Source organism: Oryctolagus cuniculus, chromosome 6, assembly GCF_051225735.1.
Source record: "Oryctolagus cuniculus isolate XC-2025 breed Fujian yellow rabbit chromosome 6, ASM5122573v1, whole genome shotgun sequence".
In the NCBI taxonomy this organism is placed as follows: domain Eukaryota; kingdom Metazoa; phylum Chordata; class Mammalia; order Lagomorpha; family Leporidae; genus Oryctolagus; species Oryctolagus cuniculus.
The window spans coordinates 125,665,417-125,691,180 of record NC_142872.1 but is presented as its reverse complement, the minus strand read 5'-3'; the positions used below and the strand labels follow the sequence as shown (position 1 = coordinate 125,691,180).

The 25,764-nt window shown below is 38.8% G+C and overlaps 1 protein-coding gene across 21 annotated transcripts in view; it reads right to left on the bottom strand.

Moving 5' to 3' along the window:
• Nucleotides 1–25,764, bottom strand: part of VPS13B (vacuolar protein sorting 13 homolog B) — a 779,033-nt gene that overhangs the window by 219,035 nt on the left and 534,234 nt on the right. For all 21 annotated transcript variants that reach the window (XM_089336373.1, XM_089336374.1, XM_051844658.3 and 18 more), the window contains one exon: nucleotides 16,225–16,912. In XM_089336373.1, the coding sequence (XP_089192499.1) occupies nucleotides 16,225–16,912 (688 nt within the window). The remainder of the gene's footprint in view (nucleotides 1–16,224; nucleotides 16,913–25,764) is intronic.

The following is a 25,764-nucleotide window of genomic DNA, read 5'->3' as shown; positions in this document are numbered from 1 at the left end:
AATAGAGTGATTTAAATTAGGGATATCCAGAACAATACAGGTTTCATGGTTGAGGAACATTACACGTATGATACGGCTAATGGCTTCTCTTTCATTTTGACTAAAATTTCAACTCTGAATATGCCGTTAGTCTTTGTGGTTAGATGAAGCAGCAGTACTAGTAGCAGAAGGATAGATATGTCAGAGTCCTAAAGATATGGCTCAAGTTCAAAAGTAACCAGTTAAGTCTCTTATGCTCTGAAGGTGAGATGATCAGTGGCTTGACTTCTAGACTTTCTCTCAGCTGAACTTCTCCTAAGTTCCATCATCAAGTCTCAAAAACAGGATTCATATTACACATTCCTTAAGGTCTCTATACTTGGGAAAAGACCAGATAAACTAAGATTAAAAGAGCCTGTAAAAACACATGTATAAATGGAGTGACAAACAGACTACTGTTTCATATTAGAAACTTTCACACTTCTCCATACTTAGTAAACACTCACTTATGCAATTACAATAGCTCTCAAAAGGAATACATTGTTACTTTTGTTAATGATCACGTTTATACTGTTGTCCCAAAGTCTAGGAAACAGGACAAAGTTCTATCTTATGAAGAGACACAGAAGCTGGGAAGTGGGTCCAAACAGACAAATTGCTCACAGCCGTAAATCTTTTGCAACTTGAGATAGAACTCACTGAAACAAGACACTGGTATTGACAAAGTTATTACAATTGTTTTTCTTCTGAGTTGATCTAGGCTTCACTTCCTCATACCATGTTGCAACGAATAGCTAAAGTGGAGATTCGGAAGCTTTAACTCATTTCCCAGATGAATAAAAAGTTACGGCTTTCAAAAACACTCCATCAAGACTCTATTCTTTGTGTTTGTAGATTATTCTGTTCTTCTGCAGAAAAACCTTAACTTCACTTAACTGCTTCGGAGGGCTTCCTGAATCTGATAAATGTGGCCTTTTGAAGTGCTGCTCACTTTTTTGTTTTAATCCATAGCAAACATTCACAAAGTCTATCTTTGCTACCCATTTGAATTACATAACCAACAACACGATTCAGTCCAGCCAACTCAAAATGAAACCCTGCAATCTTCTACTTATCAGAACGTTTGTTTTCAATGCTCACACGGAACAGCTAAATGCTACAATTTTTAAAGGTTTTATTATTTTCTGCTTTGTTCTACTCTTACAGGGTATTTTTTTTTTCATAATACAGGTGAATTTTTACTAAGGTCCTAAAGAAAACATTTTCCCACAGATTTCAGTAAGGACTATTTCATTTTAAGATTTATGGGACACCGAATATATAATAGAGTGCAATTACTTTTACACTGACTACTTCTACAGGCTATCCAACAGATACAAATCATTTCAATAGTCTTTACAGTGTGAAAAAAGAACTCTGAATTTTAAAAGCCAAGCACCATAAAGATCTGTTTACTTCAAAGCTAAATATGTATTATAAAAGTGACTAGAGTGAGACTCTACCAGCATCATTTTTCTCCTTACTCTTTCCCTTTCTTCTCTAAACAGTTACTTCTGTCAACCACCGGTTTACAATGGAATTGATAATCTGTGCCTCCCTTTACTTCGCCTAGCTTAATAGCACCTCCAGAAATGGACTGGTTAAGGAATGGCCGAGAGAAAGTCAGTCCAATGGTTATTTTCCTTGGAAGTCCCCATGCAAAATTTTTTGTTGTAGGATACCCAAGTAACTATAGCCACACTAATGTTTTCATTCCCTTGACTTGATTTCCTTAGGATTCCCTAGGTTTTCAACTTCTATGGACATGGATAGTACATTAAATACGAAGCACTGTCAAGGAAACTAAATTTCCCTATGGTGGAAAGTTCTTGTGCTACTGGACAAAGTCTAACTAATTAAATCGGGGATTTAAAAAATTAGAAACTTTTTTTAAAAAGATGTATTTATTTGTTTGAAATACAGAGTGAAACAGGGATGAGGGTACATGGACCACATACACACAAAGACTGATTTTCCAGCTGCTGGCTGACTCCCCAAACGGCCTCAACAGCTGAGGTAGGGCCAGGCCAAAGCCAGGAGTCATAAACCACGTGGGTCTCCCATGTAGGTGCAGGAGCCCAAGAACTTGGGCTATCTTTCACTGCTTTCCCAGGCACATTAGCAGGGAGCTGGATCAGAAGTGCAACAGTCAGGACTCAAACCAGTGTTTATATGGGATGTTGGCAATGTAGGAACTGGCTTAACCTGCTATGCCACAATGCCAGCCCCCTTAAATAAACTTTTGATCAACTGGGTTTTAGTGCTCCTCATTTTAATCATGCTTTCTTCAGCAAGAAATTAAACTGTCAGCCTACTCCAGGTATTAGATGCTTGCTGTATTAGTTGGATGCTGTTGCTGCTTTCAATCCTGAGCACCACGGCCTTGCTCAGTATCACCAACTCTCAGGCAGGCATTGTGGCACAGTGGGTTAAGGGGCTGCCTGCAATGGAGTGGTTCAGCATTGGCTTTAATGTAATTAAAACTAATCTTTTTCCTAAATTACTATTACTGTAGATTCACATTTCAGTAACCTCCTGCTTTGGTGTCAAATAAAATTACGCTGAATTTTCTTTCTGATATCAGCATAAGACAGAAACATCACCAGCTCCTCAGAAGCATAATAAAACTAATGCTTGTGTGATGTAGCACTGCAAACAGCCTGAAGATTTACTTCTGTCTCCATTTTATGAGTTCCAGAACGTCCAGAAGATCGATGTACTGTGATTTTTTAAAAGAGAAATAACAGGTTATATGTTTTATTCATGTTTTCATGAAGTTTCAGTGAACTGTTATTAGGGGTTACAAGCAGACTCTAGTCTACCACAGTTAATGAGCCCAGGCCAGTCTTAGTGTGCCATAGAAACAAGGCACATTTATGGCCACATAGGGAGACAGATTCCTCTTTGGCCCGATGTACATGGGGCTCTCATATCATGAAACATTACTGAGGGGACTTCTGGTGAATTTTGGAGGGGAAGCTGGAAGACAACAGAATCCTGTCCTATAGAAGAGGTTCGTGAAGAAGTCTGTCCCTGATCCAGGAGCAGGGCTTTCTCTGCACTTTCTCACATACTGCTCTGCATCAGAGTTTATAACTGGAAGAGTGTGGGCTAATGGAACACTGATTTTTGGAGGTTCTCAGATCTGGTTGTATATCCTAATCCCTTTAACCGGGTAAATATGACTTCATGAATATCCAGAGTTTGTTTCCAAAATGGAGAAAATAAACACAATTTGTAGTACTATTGAGGAGGATATTTATTAGATTATATATATATATGTATATATATATTTGTAATGGACTCATTATGGTAGAACTTCAATAAACAGTCACTATGTTGCTTCTTATAGCCAAACTGTAAACAAAATGAGCCTGTGTGTATGGTATGTCAATCACATATCTGCTTGTCCTAGTTTTTGTTTAATACTTTTAAAGTTTATTTCCTATCTAAAAATAGAGGATTATAAAAGTTAAAGAAAACTTTGTTCATTAATAGTAATTACATACAATTTTGATCTTAAAAACTGCTAAGCTTATTTATATTTAATTTTAAAAACAAGCATGATTTTTGAGACTTAACAAAATAGGCAGATTATTTTATTTCTCTATTAGTAACTGGCAAAAAAAAAATAAACTGCAGTTCTGACAATAGTCTTTGATTTTGGTTCTGGTAACTATCAAAATGATATTCTTACCTCCTTTCTCATCCCTTATAAGTCTTTGGCCTACATATGGATCAAGGAAGTAAATAATCCACAAGGAAAAACAGACTACTTTCTGTTTTCTAAACCAGACCTTAGAGTAGTGACTCCTTTTCCAAAGTCATCTGAGTATTTCAACCTTTACATAAAGAAGATACTGAACTGAGATGTCAAAAAGACATCTAATTTACAAATAACTATCGTCAGCGCATCAAGGTTTCAAGTTTACAGAGATTTCTTTTTTCAGGAAAAGCAAGCAGTGTTCACAGCTAGCCAGACTAGAAGGGGAAGAAAATACCTTAAGAAGAATTAGTGTACCAGCTGAGCACTTAGGAGGTTCTCTACTCTCCCTTCCTTCTCATAGTTCCTTGGAACAAGATATTCCTTGATGGTGTTTTAGCTTAATCCTTCTAGGCCCATCCAACAACAGAGCAGATGTTTTAACAACAGAAACTGGATGTCGGTGCTGTGGCATAGCTGGTAAAGCTTCTGCTTGTGGAACTGGCATCACATACAGGTGCCAGTTAAGAGTCCAGGCTGCTTCACTTCCAATCCAGCTCCCTGCTAATGTGCCTGGGAAGGCAGAAGATGGCCCAAGTGCTTGGACTCCAGCACCAAGGTGAGAGACATGGAAGAAGTTCCTGGCTTCGTATTGGCCCAGCGCCAAACATTGCAGCTATTTGGGGAGTGAATTAGCACATGAAGATCTCTCTCTATCTCTCCCTCTCTCTGCCTTTCAAATAAGTAAATAAATAAACGTTAAAAAAAAACCACAACAAATTGTAGAGAATTTAAAGGAAATCATTGGGAAGACCAATCCCTTTGTCTCCCTCTATGAAATGGATGCTAAAGCTCCCAACAGCCATTGGTTAAAAGCGTGGTTTTGGCTATGCTTGGTGGCCTGAAAGACAACCCCATGCAATGAGAAGTCACCATGGGAGCAGTCATTTCTTGGCCACTGGACATGTAAAAGGTGAAGCTTACTGATTTTTTTTTTTTTTTTTTACAGGCAGAGTTAGTGAGAGAGACAGAGAGAAAGGTCCTCCCTCCGTTTGTTCAAAATACTTATGATATGCCATTTAAATGACATTACATTTATTCTTTTTTTAATGTAAACTCAAGTTACAAATGTAGCCCACAAGGCCACTACAATGACAGAATATTAAAGTGTGAAGGAATTCACATCCATCAAACATCGTAACAATTTAATGTCAGTACAGCAAAACAACCAACAAACCAATCCCAAACCACTTCAGATGTGAGGTAAGTGCCACCATCTCCTTGTGGATACCAGGACAGCTAGCCAATTCTATGGATATTTTTCCTCATGCCCTGTATTACGCATACTCTGTATATCATAAGATATGGGAAGAGCAAGAGGGAATTCTCCGGTTTAAAACCCCAGGTCTGCAGCCCATAGGAACAGGAAGAGGAAGGGACTAGAAGTGGCTATTGGGGGAGCCAGCATTGTGGCTTAGTAGGTTTAAGACTCCGCCTGCAGTGCTGGCATCCCATATAGGCACCGGTTCAAGTTCCAGCTGCTCCACTTCCAATCCAGCTCCCTGTTGTTGGCCTGGGAAAGCCACAGAAGATGACCCAAGTGCTTGGGCCCCTGCACCTGCATGGGAGGCCTGGAGGAAGCTCCTGGCTCCTGGTTTTGGATCAGCCCAGCTCTGGCCATGGCAACCATTTGGGGAGTGAATTAGCAGATGAAAGACCTCTCTGTCTCTCCCACTCTCTGTTTGTAACTCTGCCTCTCAAATAAATAATATATAATCTTTCAAAAAAAAAAAAAGCGGCTATTGGGATGTTTGACCTTCAGTGTCTGATGGCTCTTAATCTTAGAACTAAGTTTTCCATATGTTGCAAGAAAGACATATCTTCTTTCTCTCTGTCTTTATTTGAAAGGCAGAGTTCACCGTTTCACTCTCCCAAATGATTGCAACAGCGAGGGCCGGGCAAGGCAAAAGCCAAGAGCCTAGAATTCCATCAGGGTCTTCCACATACATGGCAGGGGCCCAGATGCTTAAGCTACCTTCTTCTGCTTTCCCAGGTTCATTAGCGGGAAGCTGGATAGGAAGTGGAGCAGCTGGGACTCAAACCTGCACTCATATGGGATACTGGCATTACAGGTGGTGGCTTAATCCCCTGCTCCACAATATCAGTCCCATGATTTAGCAAATCAATGAATTCCTTTTAATATATTTTCTGTCCCTTTCTGCAGTTTTTTAAAACTCTTTCGTATTTGTTGCTTGAATGTCAAATTCTAGTGTCAGGTTCATATATTTTACAGGACAACATTTGATCAAAATCAAGTTCAAGTAAACACAGAGTGTTGTCCAGTTGAAAGCATGGTCATGTAGCCAAGGAAAACTGACTCAATCCCTGCTGGAAACCTCTTCTCTGCTCTAAGCAAAGTCTGGGTTCTGTACTATTAAAGCCATTTTAGTGCTTTTAAATGATTCCTCCCGTTTTCAAGTAAATGTTGATCATTAAAATGGGTGTTTCTAAGTCTGGAATACCATATCCAAAAACAAAGATCATTAGGTACTCATTAGGTACTCCCTTCTACTGCTAGAAATTGCAGAAGTCCCAAATTATAGTTAAAATATTTTTCATATATCAATGGCATTTCAAAAATATTTCATTTGGAGCTTGAGTTGACCCATTAATGTACAAAGAACAGATATCATTATATCCATTTTAGAGATAAGGAAACTAAAGCATCAAGAAATTTAGTTATCTGCAAAGAATGACTAAAAGCCAAGCTTTACAATTTCTGCTCCAATATCCTTCCCCATATAACATTAATTCCACCCCCACTGGCTGGGTCATTTTTTATTTAAACTTCTCAGCGCCTTTCTCCTTGAGTGAGGCAGTAGGTGCCTCTCGTTTAAGAGATCTACTTACTTGCTGACTCCTGTCAAAGTAATAATTTCATTACACATTATGGGCCAGAAAGAAATGTTACCAGCAGTTAAATTTTCAGATAAATGTTCAAGTTGTGATCATTATGACATTGAAGTCACAGGTTAATTCTAAGTCTTTCCAGGAACATTAACAAAACCTTTAATTCTAAAGAGACATGTAATTCAATCCTTTTTCTTAAAGTCACAATAACTAAATGAAATCAAGATATGATTTATGAGGTGTAAGAAGCCAGTTTATGATTTTCCAACAGTTGGTTTACTCATATGTCTTTGGCACATTTTTTACAGTCCTACTCATGAAAGGGTAAAAAAAGCCAGTTACTGCTATTGGAATTTTTCAAACTACACAACAGCTATAATTACACTGATGCGATGTGATTCTTCTGCCTAATTAAATCACTATTTTAACCAGACTTGAAGATATTGACAACATTAAAACAATATTAACACTCATTGAGTCTTGTACACTCACTTAACTGAGCACTTCATATACATCATTTAATCCTCATAACAATCCCAGGAGGTAGCATATTATGGATGAGGAAATTGAGGCTTAGGAAGGTTAAATAATGTGACCCACGGTCACTCAGCTGGAAGTAGCAGAACTGGTATTAGAACTGAGGACTGATCAACTCCCAATCTAAAGACCTCATAGGACTCCATTCTGTTTTTCTCTTAATTGGACCTTAAGCCATATTTAAAGCATTTATAAAACTTCAAAATGCATGAAGTGTGCCATACCAGGATTATCACACCTCTTGCAGAAAAGTGTGTTATTATGATATGCTTTTTCAGTAGGACTCATTCTAGTAAATGTGACTTCTATGTTTTAGTCTAGCTGAATGCTTGAATAACTACAGTCAGGTAAAGAGGCTGCAGGAGGACAGAGCAATTGTTTTCAACTGGTTTTGCTGTGAGGTCCTAGCACACATGATGAATAATAAGATACTGGACTGTGTACTAAGAAGTACCAGAGTTACTGAAGTTCCCTGCGAAGGGTTTGACTCCTTCACAATTGACCAGATGGCACAGTAATTTCCTCAAAAACAAACAAGGCCCCAAACAAATGCGAAGAAAAATGACATTTTGAGGCTGCCTTGGGCTGCACAGTCCAGATATGAGGCAATTTCAAATCTGGACTCCATTACCTCAAGCAAAACAAATACCAATTCTTAAATATTTATAAACACAGCTAATACGATTATGTTACAAACAAGTACATACATCTTTATTTAAATGAGCATTGCCAATAATACAGCTGCTACAGATAAAGGTGTTGGCAGAAGACCTCACTGCTGTTAGAGGTTGCTCCAGGTGGGAAGGGCATGGGAAAGACTACTTCCATATTATTATAATATTTTAAGAAATCTGCTAACCTACAAATGTATTATCTACTTGAACTACATGGAAAATTTTGTGAAGTACACTATTAATATTAACAGTCTAAAAAGAAATTCCAGCTAACTCAGTCTTTGATCTGTTAGCACTTAAACTTGAGGTAAAACATGGGGCATATATGAGGGTCCTTCAAAAAGCTCATATAAAACAGAATTTAAAAATAAATTTAGGTGAAAACTTTTTAAATTCTATGCATGTAAATTTTTTCAGATATAGCTGGAGTAATTTGGGATAACTAGGTTGGCAGATCAGGGATTATACTTTATTAGTGATACTTTATAAATCATCAGTAATTGTCATCACTTTTATTTTAGTTTGCTACAACAATGTAGGCATGGATCTAGATTTAATTTAAAATCTGCTGTGATTACCATCTTACAGAATTTAGGTTTTAAATATATGTACATATAAAATGCACTTACTGGGGGCTTCAAAAAGTTCACAAAAGTTTTGCATTATCTTTTTTTTTTTTTTTTTTAATTTGAAAGGTAAAGAGAGAAAGGCAGGCAGGCAGGCAGGCAGGCAGAGAGCACCTATAGACTTGCTCATAGGCTGCCCAACTATTTGAGTCATCACCTGCTGCCTCCCAGGGTGCATGTTAGCAAGAAGCTGGAATCTGGATTCAAACCCAGGCACTCTGTTTTGGGATGTTTGTGTCTCAAGCAGCATCTTATTATTCAATCTGAATGCCTGCCTCACGTTGTCATTTAACTCCATCTTTCCATGAACTTTTTGAAGCCCCTGCATATATTCAACTCTACCTTTATATTTCAAAATTTTAAATATGTATGTATCAGTCATGTTCTGGGAAAGGCAGGCAGGCTGACAAGAGGAGCAATGAATTTCACAGCTTTTCCTCTTCTAACTTGATCTTATAATATATGAAAGGAAAGCCCAGAACACCACTGCTGTCCTTTGAGTATTTTGAGTGTATTCTTTGCTTACTGGTGACAAGGGAAGAATCCAGCTAATGCTGACAACTCCCTGGAAATAGTAATTATTCATTATAATATATTTAACTGAACTGTAACTCACAGAGGTAAGAGAATCACTGTTGCAGGAAATCCTATATTAAAGTTTCTCAGAAAATCAGTTTCTGGTTAATGGACTAGAAAATATTATTTTAAAATTTCAGAATTTCTGGTGTCAACCAAAATGGAGTAAGCTCACTGCAACCTAATGCTCATGTTGCATGCAATTAAAAACCTTATGAAAAGCAAGTAAATATGGGGTGGGCATTTGGCCCAGTGATTAAGTCTCCACTTGGGACTCCTGCATCCTATTTTGGGATGCCTGGTTTGAGTTCCAGCTCCTCAACTACTGATCCAGCTTCCTGGTAAAACACATCCTGGCAGGCAGAAGATAATGGGTCAAGAACCTGGGTTGCATACAGGACACTTGTACTGAGCTCTGGGTTCCTAGCTTAACCCTAGCCCAGTCCTGGTTGCTGCAGGCATTTAGGGAGCGAACCAGTGTGTGGCAGATCTCTCTGGGTCCATCACTCTGCCTTTGAAATAAAATGAAAATAAATTTTAAAACATTTTAGAAAGTAATAAATACCATTCTGAAAAGTGAGAAAACAATGCAAACATGTGCCTATGATTCATACAGTGGTAAGTTTCCCAGATTTACTTTTGCTTTTCTCTAACTTTGACTTGAGAGTGAACTCTAAGTTGTAGTGGAGAGTGACAGGAAGGACACAGTTGAAAATCCAACAGAAACCAAGGGAATTGTGGTTTCAAGAGTGTGGAGGAAATCTTGCCTTTTCTTTTATATCTCCTGACTCTGCATGAGAGTGTGGCCAGTGTGTATTTGTGTGGTGAGTGTGCATGCAGCCGTGCTGGGGGTGAGAGAGGGATGTGATGGCTGTGCTAGGATAGTAGTGATGTAAATATGTAAGACTCTAAGAAGCTGTTAAACTCTATTTCATGAGGTAAAAGTAAATACACTTGAATGAAAATACAGAAGTTGTAAACAGAGAAACAGTACAAAAAACAACCAAATGGAAATTTTAGAGCCAAAAAAATTCTATAGAAATCATCCAATTTGTAAATGAGAAGGAAAAAAAGAAAAAAATTAAAAGAGTTTCAAGGATCTGTAGGACAATATTAAAAAGCTTAACATAGGAGTTACAGACGGAGACAAGAAAAAGATTGGTGTAGAAAAATATTTTAACAAATAATGGACAAAACACTGCCCAAATTTAGTGGGGAAAACCCCCACAAATTTACAGAATCAAGAAGTTCCGAGAACCCCAGACTGAATAAATTCAAATAAAACAAATCCAGGTACCTCACAATCAACCTAAAGAAAGCCAAATATTTTTTAAAAATCTTGAAAATGGGTAAACAAGACATTACATATATGGGAACAGCAATGGCCACAGACATGAATTTCTTGATAGAAGCTACAGAGAGAATGTGGAATGCTACCCCTGTAGCACTGAAAGAAATGAAAACCCAACAAAATATCCTTAAGGAATGACAGAGAAATGACACCTGCGGGTGAAGGAGGAGTACGGAAATCCACTGCAAGCAGTCCTGCTCTGAGAGAAATGCAGAAGACACCTCTTCCTGCAGAAGGAAATGTACCAGCGGGAAGCTGTATGCTAGGACTGCAGGAAAAGCACTGGGCAGGGTGATACCTGGGAATGTAAGACTACTTTCCAGTATTCGGCTTTTAAAAATATGTAGCATTCCTGAGACAGTCTTCCTGTCGGGTTTTCAACATAATCAGAAGCAATACATACAGTAAAAGTTATAAATGGGTGATAAAGAAATCTGTATGATTGTAAGGCTTCTACTTTTTTAAAAATGCTAAAATATTACCTCCAAGTAGACTAGGATAGAACTGGCATAAATACTGAAAACCTCAGGGCAACCATTAAAACATATTAAAGGAAAAAAAGCCAAATAGCAAATCAATTAAACAGAATATTAAAAAATATTCTAAATTGTGGGTAGAGCTGACTCTACTACTAATAAAAAATAATTAAATTTAAAGAACAGTTCTCTGTACCAAGCAGTTTTCCTTAGACTATCCCACACAGCTGATATTAGCCTCTGTAAATTGCTTCTCCGGATGTAGAGGTTACAGCTCTGACTTAAGCCATTTAAGTGTTTCACAGCCCTCCATGTCAGGAGGATTATAGTCTGCGAAACTTTCATCATGCATCACAGCGAGTGTGGTTATTAAATGAAACAAGGTGCCTGAGGCAGAAATTGTGTCTTATTTATTACTGGTTCCTCAGCATTTTGTGCCAGTTTGATAAACAAAAGGTGTTGAAATGGAACAAATGAATGACTTCTCCCAATACATGACTGTAGGAATGGAAGCTTAATAGAAATCAGAGGTTCATGCATTCTAAAATATTAAGTCAGGTGATTATACAAGACAGGACGAAAATATAACTTTAAAAACCACATTGATATGGTTCGGTGTTGTATCACAATGGTTTAACCTGCTGCCTGCGACACTGGCTTCTGGTATGAGTGCTGGTTCAAGTCCTGGATGTTCCACTTCCAATCCGGCTTCCTGCTAATGTGCCTGGGAAAGCAGCAGAAGATGCCCCAAGTACTTGGACCCCTGCTACCCACACCAGAGACCTGGGTGTAGTTTCAGGCTCCTGGGTTCAGCTTGGCCCAGCTCCAGCTGTTGTGGTCATTTTGGGAGTGAACCAACAGATGGAAGAATGATTTCTCTCTCTGTGTCCTTCCCTTTCTCTGTAACTCTGCCTTTCAAATAAATAAACACATTAAAAAAATCAAGATTACACTGATTAATTTAATGGTGACCTTGAGGTACATACCATACTCCTATACTGTTCAAAGGATCTTTAGCATTTGCTGTCAGGGTCTTTATTACAGTCTCATGACTATGTCAAATGAAACCAAATATTCATAATTAAAGTCAAAGATTTTCCATCCCTCTAGACTCACTCAGAGCTATGCTTTTAGAATAAAAAAGTCAATGTTCATGTAATGAATAATGCATTCTAGAATCAAATATTTGAGATGACCAGGCTGCTTGTATACAAAACCTGTTGTAAAAATCTCACATATTAGTAAAATGAATTAGTCATTAGTTAATAAGGTAAAAGAAATCTTTGACATGTTTTTGTTGCACATGATTTTCATATAGAGTCACATGAGCACATGTAATAATGGTTTATACTTTACATAGAAAATAAATAATTATAAGCTAAATTGTGCTGGACTTTTTTTTAACAATTAAATAATGTTGTGCTCTAAGAAAAACACCCAATGTCTCTGATCTCTGTAACACAATCAGGCATGTTACAAAATTGAGAAGAGGTAATCATTGAGATACACATTTTGAGATGTGCTAGAATGGCTACTGCCTGGCTGCCACTTGAGTTACCTTATAGAGCACCAGAGGGCATGGGCCAACAGTATAGACAGACATACTATTTTACTTATTTCATTTTAAAACTATGATGACTTTATCTTTTCCTTGACCCTTTTCAGAAAGTTAGCTTCACAGTGATGCTTCTGTCTTTTCAATTAAAAGATACCACAATGACACCTTCTCTTTAGAATTCAGAAATGGGGCTAGCCACCTCCACCTTACCACTTCCTCTCCTTTCACGAATGTTAACATCATAGTCATTCAAATTTCTCTCTCTTTTAAAGATGTATTTATTTATTTGAAAGAGTTAACAGAGAGAGAGAGAGAGAGAGAGAGAGCGAGCGAGAGAGAGATCGATCTGCTATCTACTGGTTACCTTTCTAGATGGCCACAATGGCCAGTGCTGGCCCAGGCCAAAGCCAGGAGTTAGGAGCTTCATTCAAGTCTCCACATGACTTTCCCAGGTGCATTAGAAGGCAGCTGGATTGGAAATGTAGCAGCTGGATCTTAAACTGGTGCTTGTAGAGGATGCAGTCATACAGGTGGCAGCTTAACCTGCTATGCCACAGTGCCACCCCCTATTTTTTCTTCTTCAATAATATTACTCTCTCAGGGCTTCCAAAGACTACTGGACATGGAACAGTGCTTTTCCCAGGATGCAGAGTGCTATACAAAGTGTTTCTGGATAACCAACTGATATTGGGATTTGGACAATTTCAATCAGTCTTTGATAACTAAGTTTTATTAAATTTGATAGCATTTACGTACTTAAACACTGAATAATGTCTTCTGTGATCACTACATATCTACACATCGAGCACATGGCTATAAAGTCACATCTGGAAAGAGGTTATAGCTGTTCATGAAGCCCTTTCCCCTCAATGCTCCACTGAAGTATCAAAGAAAATCTGCATTTTCAAAATAAATTTTTTGTTGACAGGCAGAGTTAGACAGTGAGAGAGAGTGAGAGAGAGAGAGAGACAGACAGAGAGAGAGAGAGACAGAGACAGAGAGAAAGGTCTTCCTTTTCCGTTGGTTCACCCCCAAAATGGCCACTACAGCCGGTGGGTGTGCTGCGCCGATCCGAAGCCAAGAGCCAGATGCTTCCTCCTGGTCTCCCATGCGGGTGCAGGGCCCAAGCACTTGGGCCACTTGGGCCATCCTCCACTGCCTTCCCGGGCCACAGGAGAGAGCTGGACTGGAAGAGGAGCAACCAGGACAGAATCCGGGGTGCCGGCACTGCAGGCGGAAGATTAGCCTAGTGAGTCGTGGCGCCGGCCCTCAAAATAAATTTTAACCTGGTATGGTGGTGGTTTATAGATGTCAATTCCCTGAGGCCAAAGCAGTAACTCTAAATATTTTTGGAAAGGTAAGGGTGGGAGATTAATTCTGAATTATATAATAAAGCTTTAGAGCTGAAATGGACCTTGTTGATATTTATTATAATCATCACATTTTATAAATAAGGAAACAGAAACATTAAAAAGTAGAACTACATGGCCGAGATCACTTTGCCAATTAAAGGGAAGGCCAGTAATGAAATCCTAACTTCTGCTTACTAGTTTGGTAATCTATTATATAATAACAGCTAAAGCAATAACAGCAAACATTTATGATGGCCTACTAGTTGCTAGGCTCAATATTAAGTACTTCAGAATTATTCATGAGTCATCTCTTCATTTTCTCAACACTATGAAATTAATATTCATCTCATAAGTGACAAACCCAGATTTGCCATACTATCGAGAGAGGCTGCACTATGTAGTCACATGATGAACACATTTAAGTTATACAAATTCACCAAATAAAACTTACAGAGGGACCATACACATGCCAGAAATATGGATTCACCTTTCTCTCCATTCCAAAAAAAAGCTTTGTTTATTGCTAGGACTGTGGCCTTGGGCAAGTTACTTCTCTAAGCTTAGGTTCCCAGGTTCCCTATCTCTAATACAGACTGTAACATTCCCTATAGATTCGTTAATAGGATGAAATGAGGCAAGGCATTTAAAGCAGACAGTGATCACTATACATCTATAAAGGCACAGGTCATAGCTGACCTGTTCATATGAGGCCCCTTCCCCTCCTTTCCTCTGCCTTTTCTATCATCTCCCAGCAAGGGTCATTGAAGCCATCCACCCATAGAGCAACTTCAGCTGAGTGAACCTAATTAAGATTTAGGACTTAAGAATTAAGATGAATTTTTCAAACCTTGCATCCTGTCAAAACAGGTAGGCAGATTTCCAACAGGTATGTGGGCATGAGTCCTTGAATGACATAATGGAGCGTTCTATTAGCTCAGCACCACCCCATCTCCAGTATCCTTGAAGTGTCTGTTATGTTATAGGACTCAGTGAGTGAGTGCAGTTTGATGAAGGGTGGCAGGGGTTGCTGGTCAATGCTTAACAACATGCTCTCACAATGGGAGAGATGATTGAGGGCATTTACAGCATATGTGGTGTAAATACTCTCACCATGGTCCATTTAAGCCACCAGTAGTTTAACTACAGTCTTACAAAGCTCCTTAAAGCCTTCTGAGCCAGTTAAGTGCCAGCCAGCTCCAGCACACTACTGGATGGCCAGTCAGCAGTATGGTCTACTACCGCATTCTAAAGCAGGAGACTTGTATTACACCTTGGCAAGAGCCTAGAGTTTCCCACTTCTTTGAGCTGAACACTGATCACTATATCTGCCATCTACTCTCCAGGTTCCTACTGTGTAAAACGTTCACCTTGAAGCTCAGAATGAAGCACCCAGACTTCCCAGTTAGACCAATTCTCCAATGCTTCACTGATGGCTTCCAGCTCCTAAATGGGACCGCCTGATAGTAATAAAATGCTTGAACTATACCTGGGCCTGTGGCTAGGATCCTTATCCAAAACTGAGTCTTAGTTGACGCAACTACCATCTCCAGTCTTTGTAGCCAAATCATCTAGTCTTCACCAACTCAGGAAAAAGGTCTCTCATACCTTCTTTGATCCTCCTGCCATTGGCCCTTGTTACTTAACAGATGGTCTCAAATTTGAAGTTCTGCTTACTTCCCCAGTCTCAACAGGCATGAAGCTTCAAAAGTTCTATATAAATATTATAGTAAAGGATTGCGGTATAATCTAGTTCTAGGGAAGGTATGGAGGGGAGAGCCAGAGCCACCTAGCCAACACTATTAATAAACAGCTTCATTGCAGATGTACAAAAATCTTAAAATCTGCAGGAGATGGGAGGGTTGCGAGTGGGAGGGAAGTGATGGGGGGGAAAAGCCATTATAATCCATAAACTACTTTGGAAAATTATATTCACTAAATAAAAGTGTTTATAATAAAAAAATCTTAAAATCATCTTAATTTATTAATAGAACTTATTAATTACTTATTTCATGCTGCTGCAGCAAGATGACTGAATCAAAAGACCACCAAAACAATGCACATCATGTACAGTCCACCATTTTGTTTCTGAACAGTGGCACTAACTTGGAAAGCATACCTCTGGATCGTTATATGAAAAAGGTTATGCTTCCCACACAATGCAAATTGTTGAGCTTCTCTAGAGCCAAGAGAGTCCCTGTTTCATTCAGCTCCTAAACAAAAATGAATATTCAGTAGCACGGTGAAAACACTCAGGCTAAATACATCCCAACACAATCCAAAAACTTACTTAAACCATGGAACATGAACTTTACATATTCTGTAGAGAAAGAAATCTTGTCTGGTCTGCCAGCTGTCTCATGCTTGATCAATTCTGGAACTATGAGAATAAAACTTATGATGTAGCGGTAATGACTAGCACTGCAGTGAGTCTGAAGTCACTTACCCGTGCATTTGTAATCAGAGGCTACCCCTTTAAGGACAGCATCAAAAATAGATATTTCCACTCGCTGCTTTCTGTGGTGACAACTCAGAAGCAAGGAAGGCTGGGACACAACGAAGTACAGGAAAGGTTCTAGCTCTAAGTCACCGGTTCCTCTTCGACCAGGCTGCCGGACGATAGTGATACCAAGCGCCTGTCTAGCAGATGACCTTGTGGATGCGTGCAGACTTTCCAGAGAGAGGATACCTATTTTTTTCCCTGATGGAAAAGATATGCTGCTGCTCAAGAGATCTTCTGCTGTCACGGTGGAAATACATGCCTGGCTGGGCTTCATAACTTTGGAATCAACTTCTGGGAGATCTGATGAACTCTTGTCTGTTTTTTCATCATCCTTCTGTTCTGGTGATTTCGGTTTGGGTAATGCGGTACAGGAATAGGTCATTAGTGAGATTCGACTTGCAGTAATAAATATGTCAAAGGGAATAAAATTTAGATTTTTTACAATTGATGACTGGCGTGAAGGACGGGCAATGCGGTGCTGACTGGCCCCACTGTGTTGCTCTATTTGTACTATTCTGATTTTAACACTGTCACTGCCAATTCCACTATCCTGAGCACCACTGTACCGAGATGAGGTTTCAGCCATGCCTCCATCAAATGTATCCATTTTCTTCTGTTCTTGTTTAGAAATCTGTAAGGAAAAATAATGAAATAGTTCAAACTAGTTGCATGCCAAGTGTTATTATAAGAAAAATGTCATAACCATGTTGTTGGAAAGGGAATTTAAAAAATGGGTCTACTATAACTTTTTTTTTTTTAATTTTTTGACAGGCAGAGTGGACAGTGAGAGAGAGAGACAGAGAGAAAGGTCTTCCTTTGCCGTTGGTTCACCCTCCAATAGCCACCGCAGCCGGCACACCGCGCTGATCCGATGGCAGGAGCCAGGAGCCAGGTGCTTTTCCTGGTCTCCCATGGGGTGCAGGGCCCAAGCACTTGGGCCATCCTCCACTGCACTCCCTGGCCACAGCAGAGGGCTGGCCTGGAAGAGGAGCAACTGGGACAGAATCCGGCGCCCCGACCGGGACTAGAACCAGGTGTGCCGGCACTGCAAGGCGGAGGATTAGCCTAGTGAGCCGCGGCACCGGCCTACTATAACTTTTAACATAGTAATCACAAAAACAAAGTAAGTGCCTATTCAAAAAAGATTTCACCTTAAAATGCCAAAGAATTACTAGCAAAAAAGCCTGATATGTGCATTTCTTCCATGAAAATAACACGAGTTCCAGACTTTCTTTCTTTGGATTAATAGAAGTAGCACATATTTTTTAAAATGCCTCTTTAAAAATTATTTTGGCTAATATTCTTTTTTTTTTTTGACAGGCAGAGTTAGTGAGAGACAGAGAGAAAGGTCTTCCTTCCATTGGTTCACTCCGCAAATGGCTGTTGCGGCTGGTGCGCAGTGCCGATCCAAAGCCAGGAGCCAGGTGCTTCCTTCCTGGTCTCCCAAGCGGGTGCAGGGCCCAAGGACCTGGGCCATCCTCCACTGCCTTCCCGGGTCACAGCAGAGAGCTAGACTGGAAGAGGAGCAACCAGGACAGAATCCGGCACCCCAACCAGGACTAGAACCCGGGGTGCCTTGGCTAATATTCTTTATAGTAATTTTCTAAGCAGTGCAGTAAATTGTTTCCAAGTCATGATTTTTGTTGCTGAAAATATAGTTTGGGGGGCTGGTGCTGTGCATCCTACTGTGGTGCCAGCATCCCATATGGGCGCTGGTTCATACTCTACTTCTGATCTAGCCTCCTGCTAACGGCCTGGGAAAGCAGAGGATGGCCCAAGTGCTTGGGCCTCTAAACCCACGTGGGAGACCCTGAACAAGCTCCTTGCTCCTGGCTTTAGATCGGCCCAGATCTGGCCATTGTGGACATTTGGAGAGTGAACCAGCAGTTGGAAGACCTCTCTGTCTGCAGCTCTGCCTCTCAAAAGAAAATAGTTTGAGGCTGGCACTGTTGGCATAACAGGGTAAGCCTCTGCATATGATGCCAGCATCCCAAATGGGCACTGATTTGAGTCCTGGTTGCTCCACTTTCCATCCAGCTCTTTGCTAATGGCTTGGGAAGGCAGTGGAAGATGGCCCAGGTGCCTGGGCCCCTGTACCCACATGGGAGACCAAGAAGCAGCTCCTGGCTCCTTGCTCCAGATCAGCCTAGCTCTGGTTGTTGCCACCACTTGGGGAGTGATGGAAGATCTCTCTGTCTGTAACTCTGCCTCTCAAATAATTTTTTTTTAAAAAAAGGAAATATAGTTTATGTAGGAGTTGTTTATATTATATACTTGGCCTGTTTATAAAACTGACTTACAGGTTTTTGGATAATAAGAAAGACAAGGAAAACTCAGTAATCCTAAATTATGCAATACAATGAAAAGTAACTAAAATAAATGCATGCCATAGAAAAAGATGTTTGTATTCCCTACCACAACAGGATTTGGAAAATAAGCGTAAATATAAGTGATCAAGTTAAATCAAGCCAGTAATGAACTAAGCAATTAAAATTTTTGAAGGCAAATTTTTTTCCCTCATGCAATAAAGTTCTCAACATTTCCCATCAATGCCTCCCTAGGTAGAGGACAAAGACCGACCAGGGTCATCTTGCAGCGAGACTCCACGACCTTCAGACCTTTCCCAACCAGTATTTTTCAGCACTGATATAATTCACTTGCTCCTTCAGTGACATAATAGAGAATCATTGAAAGAATCATGGAAAAACTGTAGGAATAAAGAAAAACTCAAAATCCTCCCCATCACCATCTTATCACCAAAGGTAGCCAATGGTAATATCTTAGTGCACTTTCTTTCCGTCCTTTTTCTCTACCCATGCATGGGTTCCCCAAAGCCATATCCCTTGGTGTTAAAACATGGAGACAACATTTGAAACTCAATATATTGACATACTAAATATACTCTTTATAAATATAATTTTAAAAACTGTTCAATACTTCATTTTGTTAGGAACAATTTGTTCAACCATTCCCATATAATCAAAAAATCAAGTTTTAAATTTTTGTCAACAAACATCAATGCTAAGCATCTGGTAATATTTCTTTAGGACAGGATCCTAGAAGTAGAATTAATGGTGAGAAAAAATTGACATTTACTGAATATCATCACCTACTTTTCTTCAAAAAGCTTCACTAATTTACATTATTACCACAAATGGAAAAATATCCCCAGTACTGAGTAACTGGGTATAGCTTATCATTTTTCAAATCCTTTTTAATTTGGTAAAAATGTCAATTCTCTACATGCCTCAGATTTGTATAAGCTACTTATAATGGATTCTTGGTGAAAATATAAAGAACTAATAATTCAAAAATGATGTAGAAGTCATTAGAGTTTTTTCAAGTATTTCTAACTGCTGTTACAGTTGTTGATGAAGACTCATTGCTAAAACATCCCAACCTCAGCTATTTGAAACAAAAACAACTTAGCCCTGCTCTTGGAAGACAGCGTGTTCTCTTAAAGTGTTCTGTCTATTCTGCGCTCCTTCTCTGTTTGCAGCGTCCCTCTGGGCTGGCGTAGTCACCCAAGACAAATGACATTCATCGAGAATTGCTCTCTCTTTTCCTTCTTGATGATCTTAGTATTTCATTCGTGGTTCTATCATAGGATGCATTATATTCCACTAAAACGCTCTGTGGTGATAGTATTGGGACAGTGCTAAAGCAAAATATCAGCTTTGTCATCAGACCTGGGAGGTACATGATTGAAGTTCAATCCTAATGGTGTGACTTCGGACAAATTACAAACCTCTCCAAGGCTACATCATCTTAGCTGTAAAACGGGGATAAGAAATCCTACCTTACAGGGTTACTAGAGGATCAGTGAGCTAAAGAAGTCAACACAGTGCCTAGCACACAGAAAACACTCAACAACAGGTAGCTATTACGTGTCTAGCGGAAAACTGCTAGAGGGAATGAACCATTCCATTCTGCTTCTGTGTATTGCTAAAGGGCAGAGCACTGAACAGATGCCATAAATGTTGGACATGTTTGTTTCTTATATAGTCTTTTTTATTTAAAGATTTATTTTATTTATTTGAAAGAGTTACAAAGAGAGGTAGAGCCAGGGAGAGAGAGACAGAGAGAGGTCTTCTATCTGCTGGTTCACTCCCCAAATGACTGCAACGGCCAGAGCTTAGCTGATCCAGAGCCAGGAGCTTTTTCTGGGTCTCCCACACAGGTGCAGGGGCCCAAGGACTTGGAACATCTTCTACTGCTTTCTCCAGGCCACAGCAGAGAGCTGGATCAGAAGTGGAGCAGCCAAGACTTGAACCAGCGCCCACATGGGATGCTGGTGCTGCGAGCCGGGACATTAACCGGCTGTGCCACAGTGCTGGCCCCAATAGAGTCTTAAATGAAAAAAACAAACAAACAAACAAAAAGCCCTGTGGACTACAATTGCATGACTGTAAAGATGTAAATATATGTGGGTGAAGTCCAATACCGCATTCTTTGGGGTCTGAGAGAGGAGTCCTTCCTGATCTGCATCCTCTACCTGTGGGATGACCACACTTCAAGAAATCCACTCAGTCTCTGCTAGGTCTTCATTCTGACATTAGTACATTGATATCCATCCCATATGGTTGCTGCATTAAATATGTTAATGTACTGAATATATGTATGTGTGTGTGTATGGTACACACAGGTACTCAATAAAGGGTAAAGCAAAAAACAAAAACAAAAATAAAATCCTTCCTGTTTGTGCAGAGTTCAGCAACTTTTCCAGGTAGTGGTAGTCTTTCCTGCTTCCATAACTAGCTACTATTATCATAGCACTATTCATAAGGCATTCTGTCTCTGAGCAGTTGAAGAAAAAGTAGATGGCACTGAGTATGTTCACTGCTGTTCTCATGTACGCTTTATTATGTGTTACAACCCTTTGAGAGGTAGCACTCTTATACCATTTTATAGTTAAATGTATTAATCCATAGGTCCAAGGTCAGATAGCAAGTAGGCTATGGGTAAAAGGTAGCATTCGATAACATACCTTTCTGTTCGTCATATAGGAGAGCTTAATAACTGTGTATTGACTGAATATATGAATAAAAAGATTTCATTTAAAACTCAATAAAATGAAAATAAAGGTAACTGTGATCAAAGTAAGAGTTTACTTTTAAAGTTTTACTTATCCTTATTACAAATTTTTAAATATATCTCCAAATCCATTACCAATCAAGAATTCCCAAATAACAAGCAAAAATGCAATAAAATCAAATATATAACTTAAATAATCCAGGGCATACTGTACATGTTTTGAGGCATTATAAATATCTATAAATAATTTGAGTAAAAAGTCCTTGAGGGTGGCTTGTGCTCTGGCATAGTGGGCTAAGTCTCTGCCTGTGGCGCCAGCATCCCATATGGGCGCTGGCTTGAGTCCTGGCTGCTCTTCTTCTGGTCCAGCTCTTTGTTTGTGGCCTGGGAATACAGCAGAAGAAGGCCCAAGTGCTTGGGCCCTTGCATCCATGTGCGAAACCCAGAAGAAGCTTCTGGCTCCTGGCTTCAGATCAGCTTGGCTCTGGCCATTGTGACCATGTAGGGAGTGAACCAGCAGATGGGAGACCTTTCTCTCTGTCTCTCCCTCTCTGTCTATAACTCTACCTTTCAAATAAGTAAATAAATCTTTTTATTAACGGCTTTCTAATGAAGTAAGTGCAGAAAAAACAACTCACACTAGACAAAGAGAAGAGCAGGCCCTGGGGCAGAGGCACAGGGGTAAAAAAAGTACTTCAGGTTGGGTTCCTCAGCAAGCTCAAATCAAGAACTCAAGCTTTATGAACAATTTTTATTCCCTCACTCAGGAAAGTCAACCACAGCTAACTCCAGGAGACTTTACTTTCTACGCAGAGAGCATTTTCTTCCTTTGATTTATAGATTTATATTTAAACTCGAGTCTCTCCTGCTTTAAGGTGAAATAAGCATTCCCATAGGTGTTAACATGAAAAACCGAGTCACCTTTAAGGGAAGATAAAGAAATTGAGTGTCTAGCCTTATTATGTGTTGAGCTTGTCGCCTTAGACTTCTGCAGATGTCAAGTGGAGTGATCTTGAGATATAAACAACTGGCAGGGGCAGGATGGCAGCTATCAGCGGGGGTCACGCAGGTTACTGAACAGAAGTCAGAGTCAGACGCTAACTAATTCTAGTCACTACTGAGCACAATGGAATTTGAACCATTGACCTAGAGATGAAAGAATCTGACTTGCATTGGAAGAAAAAAAAAAGTGTAACTTTCCCAGTACTAGAAAACTAAATTTTTGAAACTGTTCAAAGCCAGTATTTCCTCCATAAGTCTCCAAACTATTTGCAATCCTGAAATAAATAAGCCGAGGAGTGTCAGACATATGTAAAAATCCACTGATTTGTCTCTAGTCCACTGCAGATTTATCTGATATGCTGAAGAGTATCTGGCCCCCTAGCGAAAAAATTTCCACAATTAATTGTATATGCTGCACCCTGAACTTGGGCATGAATTTACCACTCCTCTGTGGAAAGCGAAAAGTTCACAATGTTACTCTGAAAGTAACTGTTGTTTTATTATTGTCCAAGGAGGCTACTAGCTTAAGTTGTCAAACACAGCACTATCTGCTTGCTGCTAGTGAGGGCAGCAGGACCATGCATCTCTGGGCAGTGCTGTTACATCAGCTCTCCCACTCTTTACCTAACTTATTTAAAATGAACAATAAAAGTTTTCTTTAATTAGCTACTGGTGTGCATTAACATGATCATGATTAAACCATAAAAACCAACTATACATTACTCTGGTCCCTTGTTCCATATGTTTTGAATTATTCTGTTTGAAAATGTACTTTGAGTCCCTTTTAAAAGTTCGACCTTCTGCTTTCAGAGAATTAAATGCATATTACTGTAGTGAAGAAGATAATGTTTCAGACCTCCAGGCATATATTAAACACACTGGCAGCACTTGAGACAAAATGCTTTACTTATTAGATACTTCCTATTCTAAACAGTGTCATCAAAGGCTAAAAACAAAATCCATATAAAAGCTGCACAATGCTTCCACACAGAACCTGTGCCAAAATCCCTGTACTTTCCAACTAATGAGGAAAGGATGTGTACTCTTAACATATGAATGTAAGATTTTCCAAGCATTCACTTTAGGAAACCGGACTATTGATTCCATATGGGTTATGTTAAATGAAACTGTATTGGTAAAATAACCTTTAAGATATCTGGCATGATAACAATAATTAAACAATATTCAAAAGACTAAAACAAAAGGGAATTTGGTTCCACAATGGCTAATTAAAATAAAATGAAAAAACACAGCATGCCATCTATCAAGATAAATTGTTATTGTTTAAGAACTATTTAAATACTGTTAAAATATACTTTTAGATAAAATCTGAAAGAACTGGAAAAATATTTGTGGCTTAAAAATGAATAGTTTGGTGAAGAAAAAAGTCTAGGACTATGAAATTTTATGCGGAGATAACAGTTTTAAGGCTTTGAGCACAACCAGATGGTACTTAAATCAGAGGAATTCTACAGTTTCACTATCAATGGGCTTCCATATGAGAAGGTTTCCAATCACAGGAAAACATGTCAAGTTGACAGTTTACTTCTTAGACCATTTCAGCGCATTTTCTCTTCCTTTCACAGCTAGACGCGGTACAGATACTAGCCTCTATGGAGGAGGTGCTGAAAGCTGTGGTAGTAGTTAGGGAACTGTGGCTAATTCCTCTTTTTAAAGCACTGAGATAGGTAAGTTTACTAGTTCACCCTGGAGTCTGGTGAGAGTTACAGTATCTCAGCAGTAGGGGAAAAAACACATTTGAGAAATGTGACAATATCAAGGAACGTGTTAAAAGAATTTCAGATTAATTATGTGTCTTTCAGTAACATTTTTCAAATGAAATTTAAAAAAATTTTTTTTATTTATGTAAGCTGAACAAATTTCATACACAGGTTCAGGAGCATAATGAGACTTCCTACCCTACCCGCCCTCCCTCAGTAGCCTTTTAGACTGGGGAAAGATAAGTTTGAATAAAACTTCTTGTTCAATCATATTAATATTTTATGAGCATATTCAAAAGTCAGTCTCAATAAAAATACTGAGATAAATGGATGTTTAAATTTTTAAAGAATATATAGAAACAAACTTTTTGAGAATTGATAAGGACTAAAATAAAATGTTTGTTTAAATGGCTAACAAAAGGAAATTCAGCATCTATTTCAGTATTTTAATTCACATTATTTCTTTAAGTTTCTGGTTTCTTTTTTAGGGAAAATGTATTATATATCAAACATAAACACATCCATAAATTTTCTACCTTCTTATCATAATTGTGATTATGTAATAGCAACACTAATAGCTTTATTAGACAACAGCCATACCTTAACCCTGTTCAAAATATTCTTTGCTAATTATGAGACCATTTTTCACATTTTGTAAATTTAAAAATGCCAAGTATAAAGCCACAAAGTGACAATCACATCTGTACATCACAGTGACACTCATCCTAATTTTATTGCCCTTATTAAAATGTAGTTGTTTTCAAGGAAGTAAACATTTTGTCTTACAATATCACAGGCAGTAAGCAAAAAAAAAAGGTTTACAGTATTTTAACAGCTTCACATACTTGAACTATAAAGGAGAATTTTTACTTGAAAAAATTACATGTCTCACTGTCTAAACATTTGCAAAAGTACTCCTAACTGTATTTTGTGGAATACAGTGGGGTGGAAAGGGGATGAGGCATGCTTTTAACTCAGACATCACCTATTCTGGAAGCTTCCGGCAAACCGTGTTATTTTGGCCAAGGAAATAGAAAGAGGACATTCTTAAACTCCAGATTTTCAGTGATGTTGGTATGAGTATTATAGATCATAAACTTTTTATCATTTTATGTTTAAATTACATCTTAGCTCAGTAATGTGCTTGCTAGAATTTATCTTAGCAAATTAAAGTAACTTTAAAAAGCATTAAAAAGCACAAATTGACTTCAGTGTGAAACACCTCCTTCAATGTCAACAATCAATGTTATGTTTTATTTAGAAACCAAACTTGAACAAGCACTATGTGAAGTTGAGTATTATAGATACTGAGCGCTAGAAAACAAGGCCTTTTTATATTTTATTTCTTTAGGCCAAATGTTATACAAGATCCTCCATAATATAATTGTTCCCAGTTGGACCACAAAAAAAGTTTTCACAATACTGCTGTAGTTATGCAAAAGAGCAGAACTAATGATACCCATCACTGCCTAACAGATAGAATGGTAAAGAGTACTCCAGTTTCAAGTTTTCCCTTTCATGAAGTTACTTTTCCGGCTCTTTGAAGTAACAGTATGAGGCCACTACTGCCTGCTAAGTATCAGTTCAAATATTCACATTTCCAGAGCAGAGCAAAGTGCAATAAAAGAGGCATGGAGATAGTTCAGTCAAGGTTGTGTTTTATTGCAGTCTGTGTTTGGTCTATTGTTCTATTTTAGGTTGTGTATTACAAAAAGGGATCAGGACT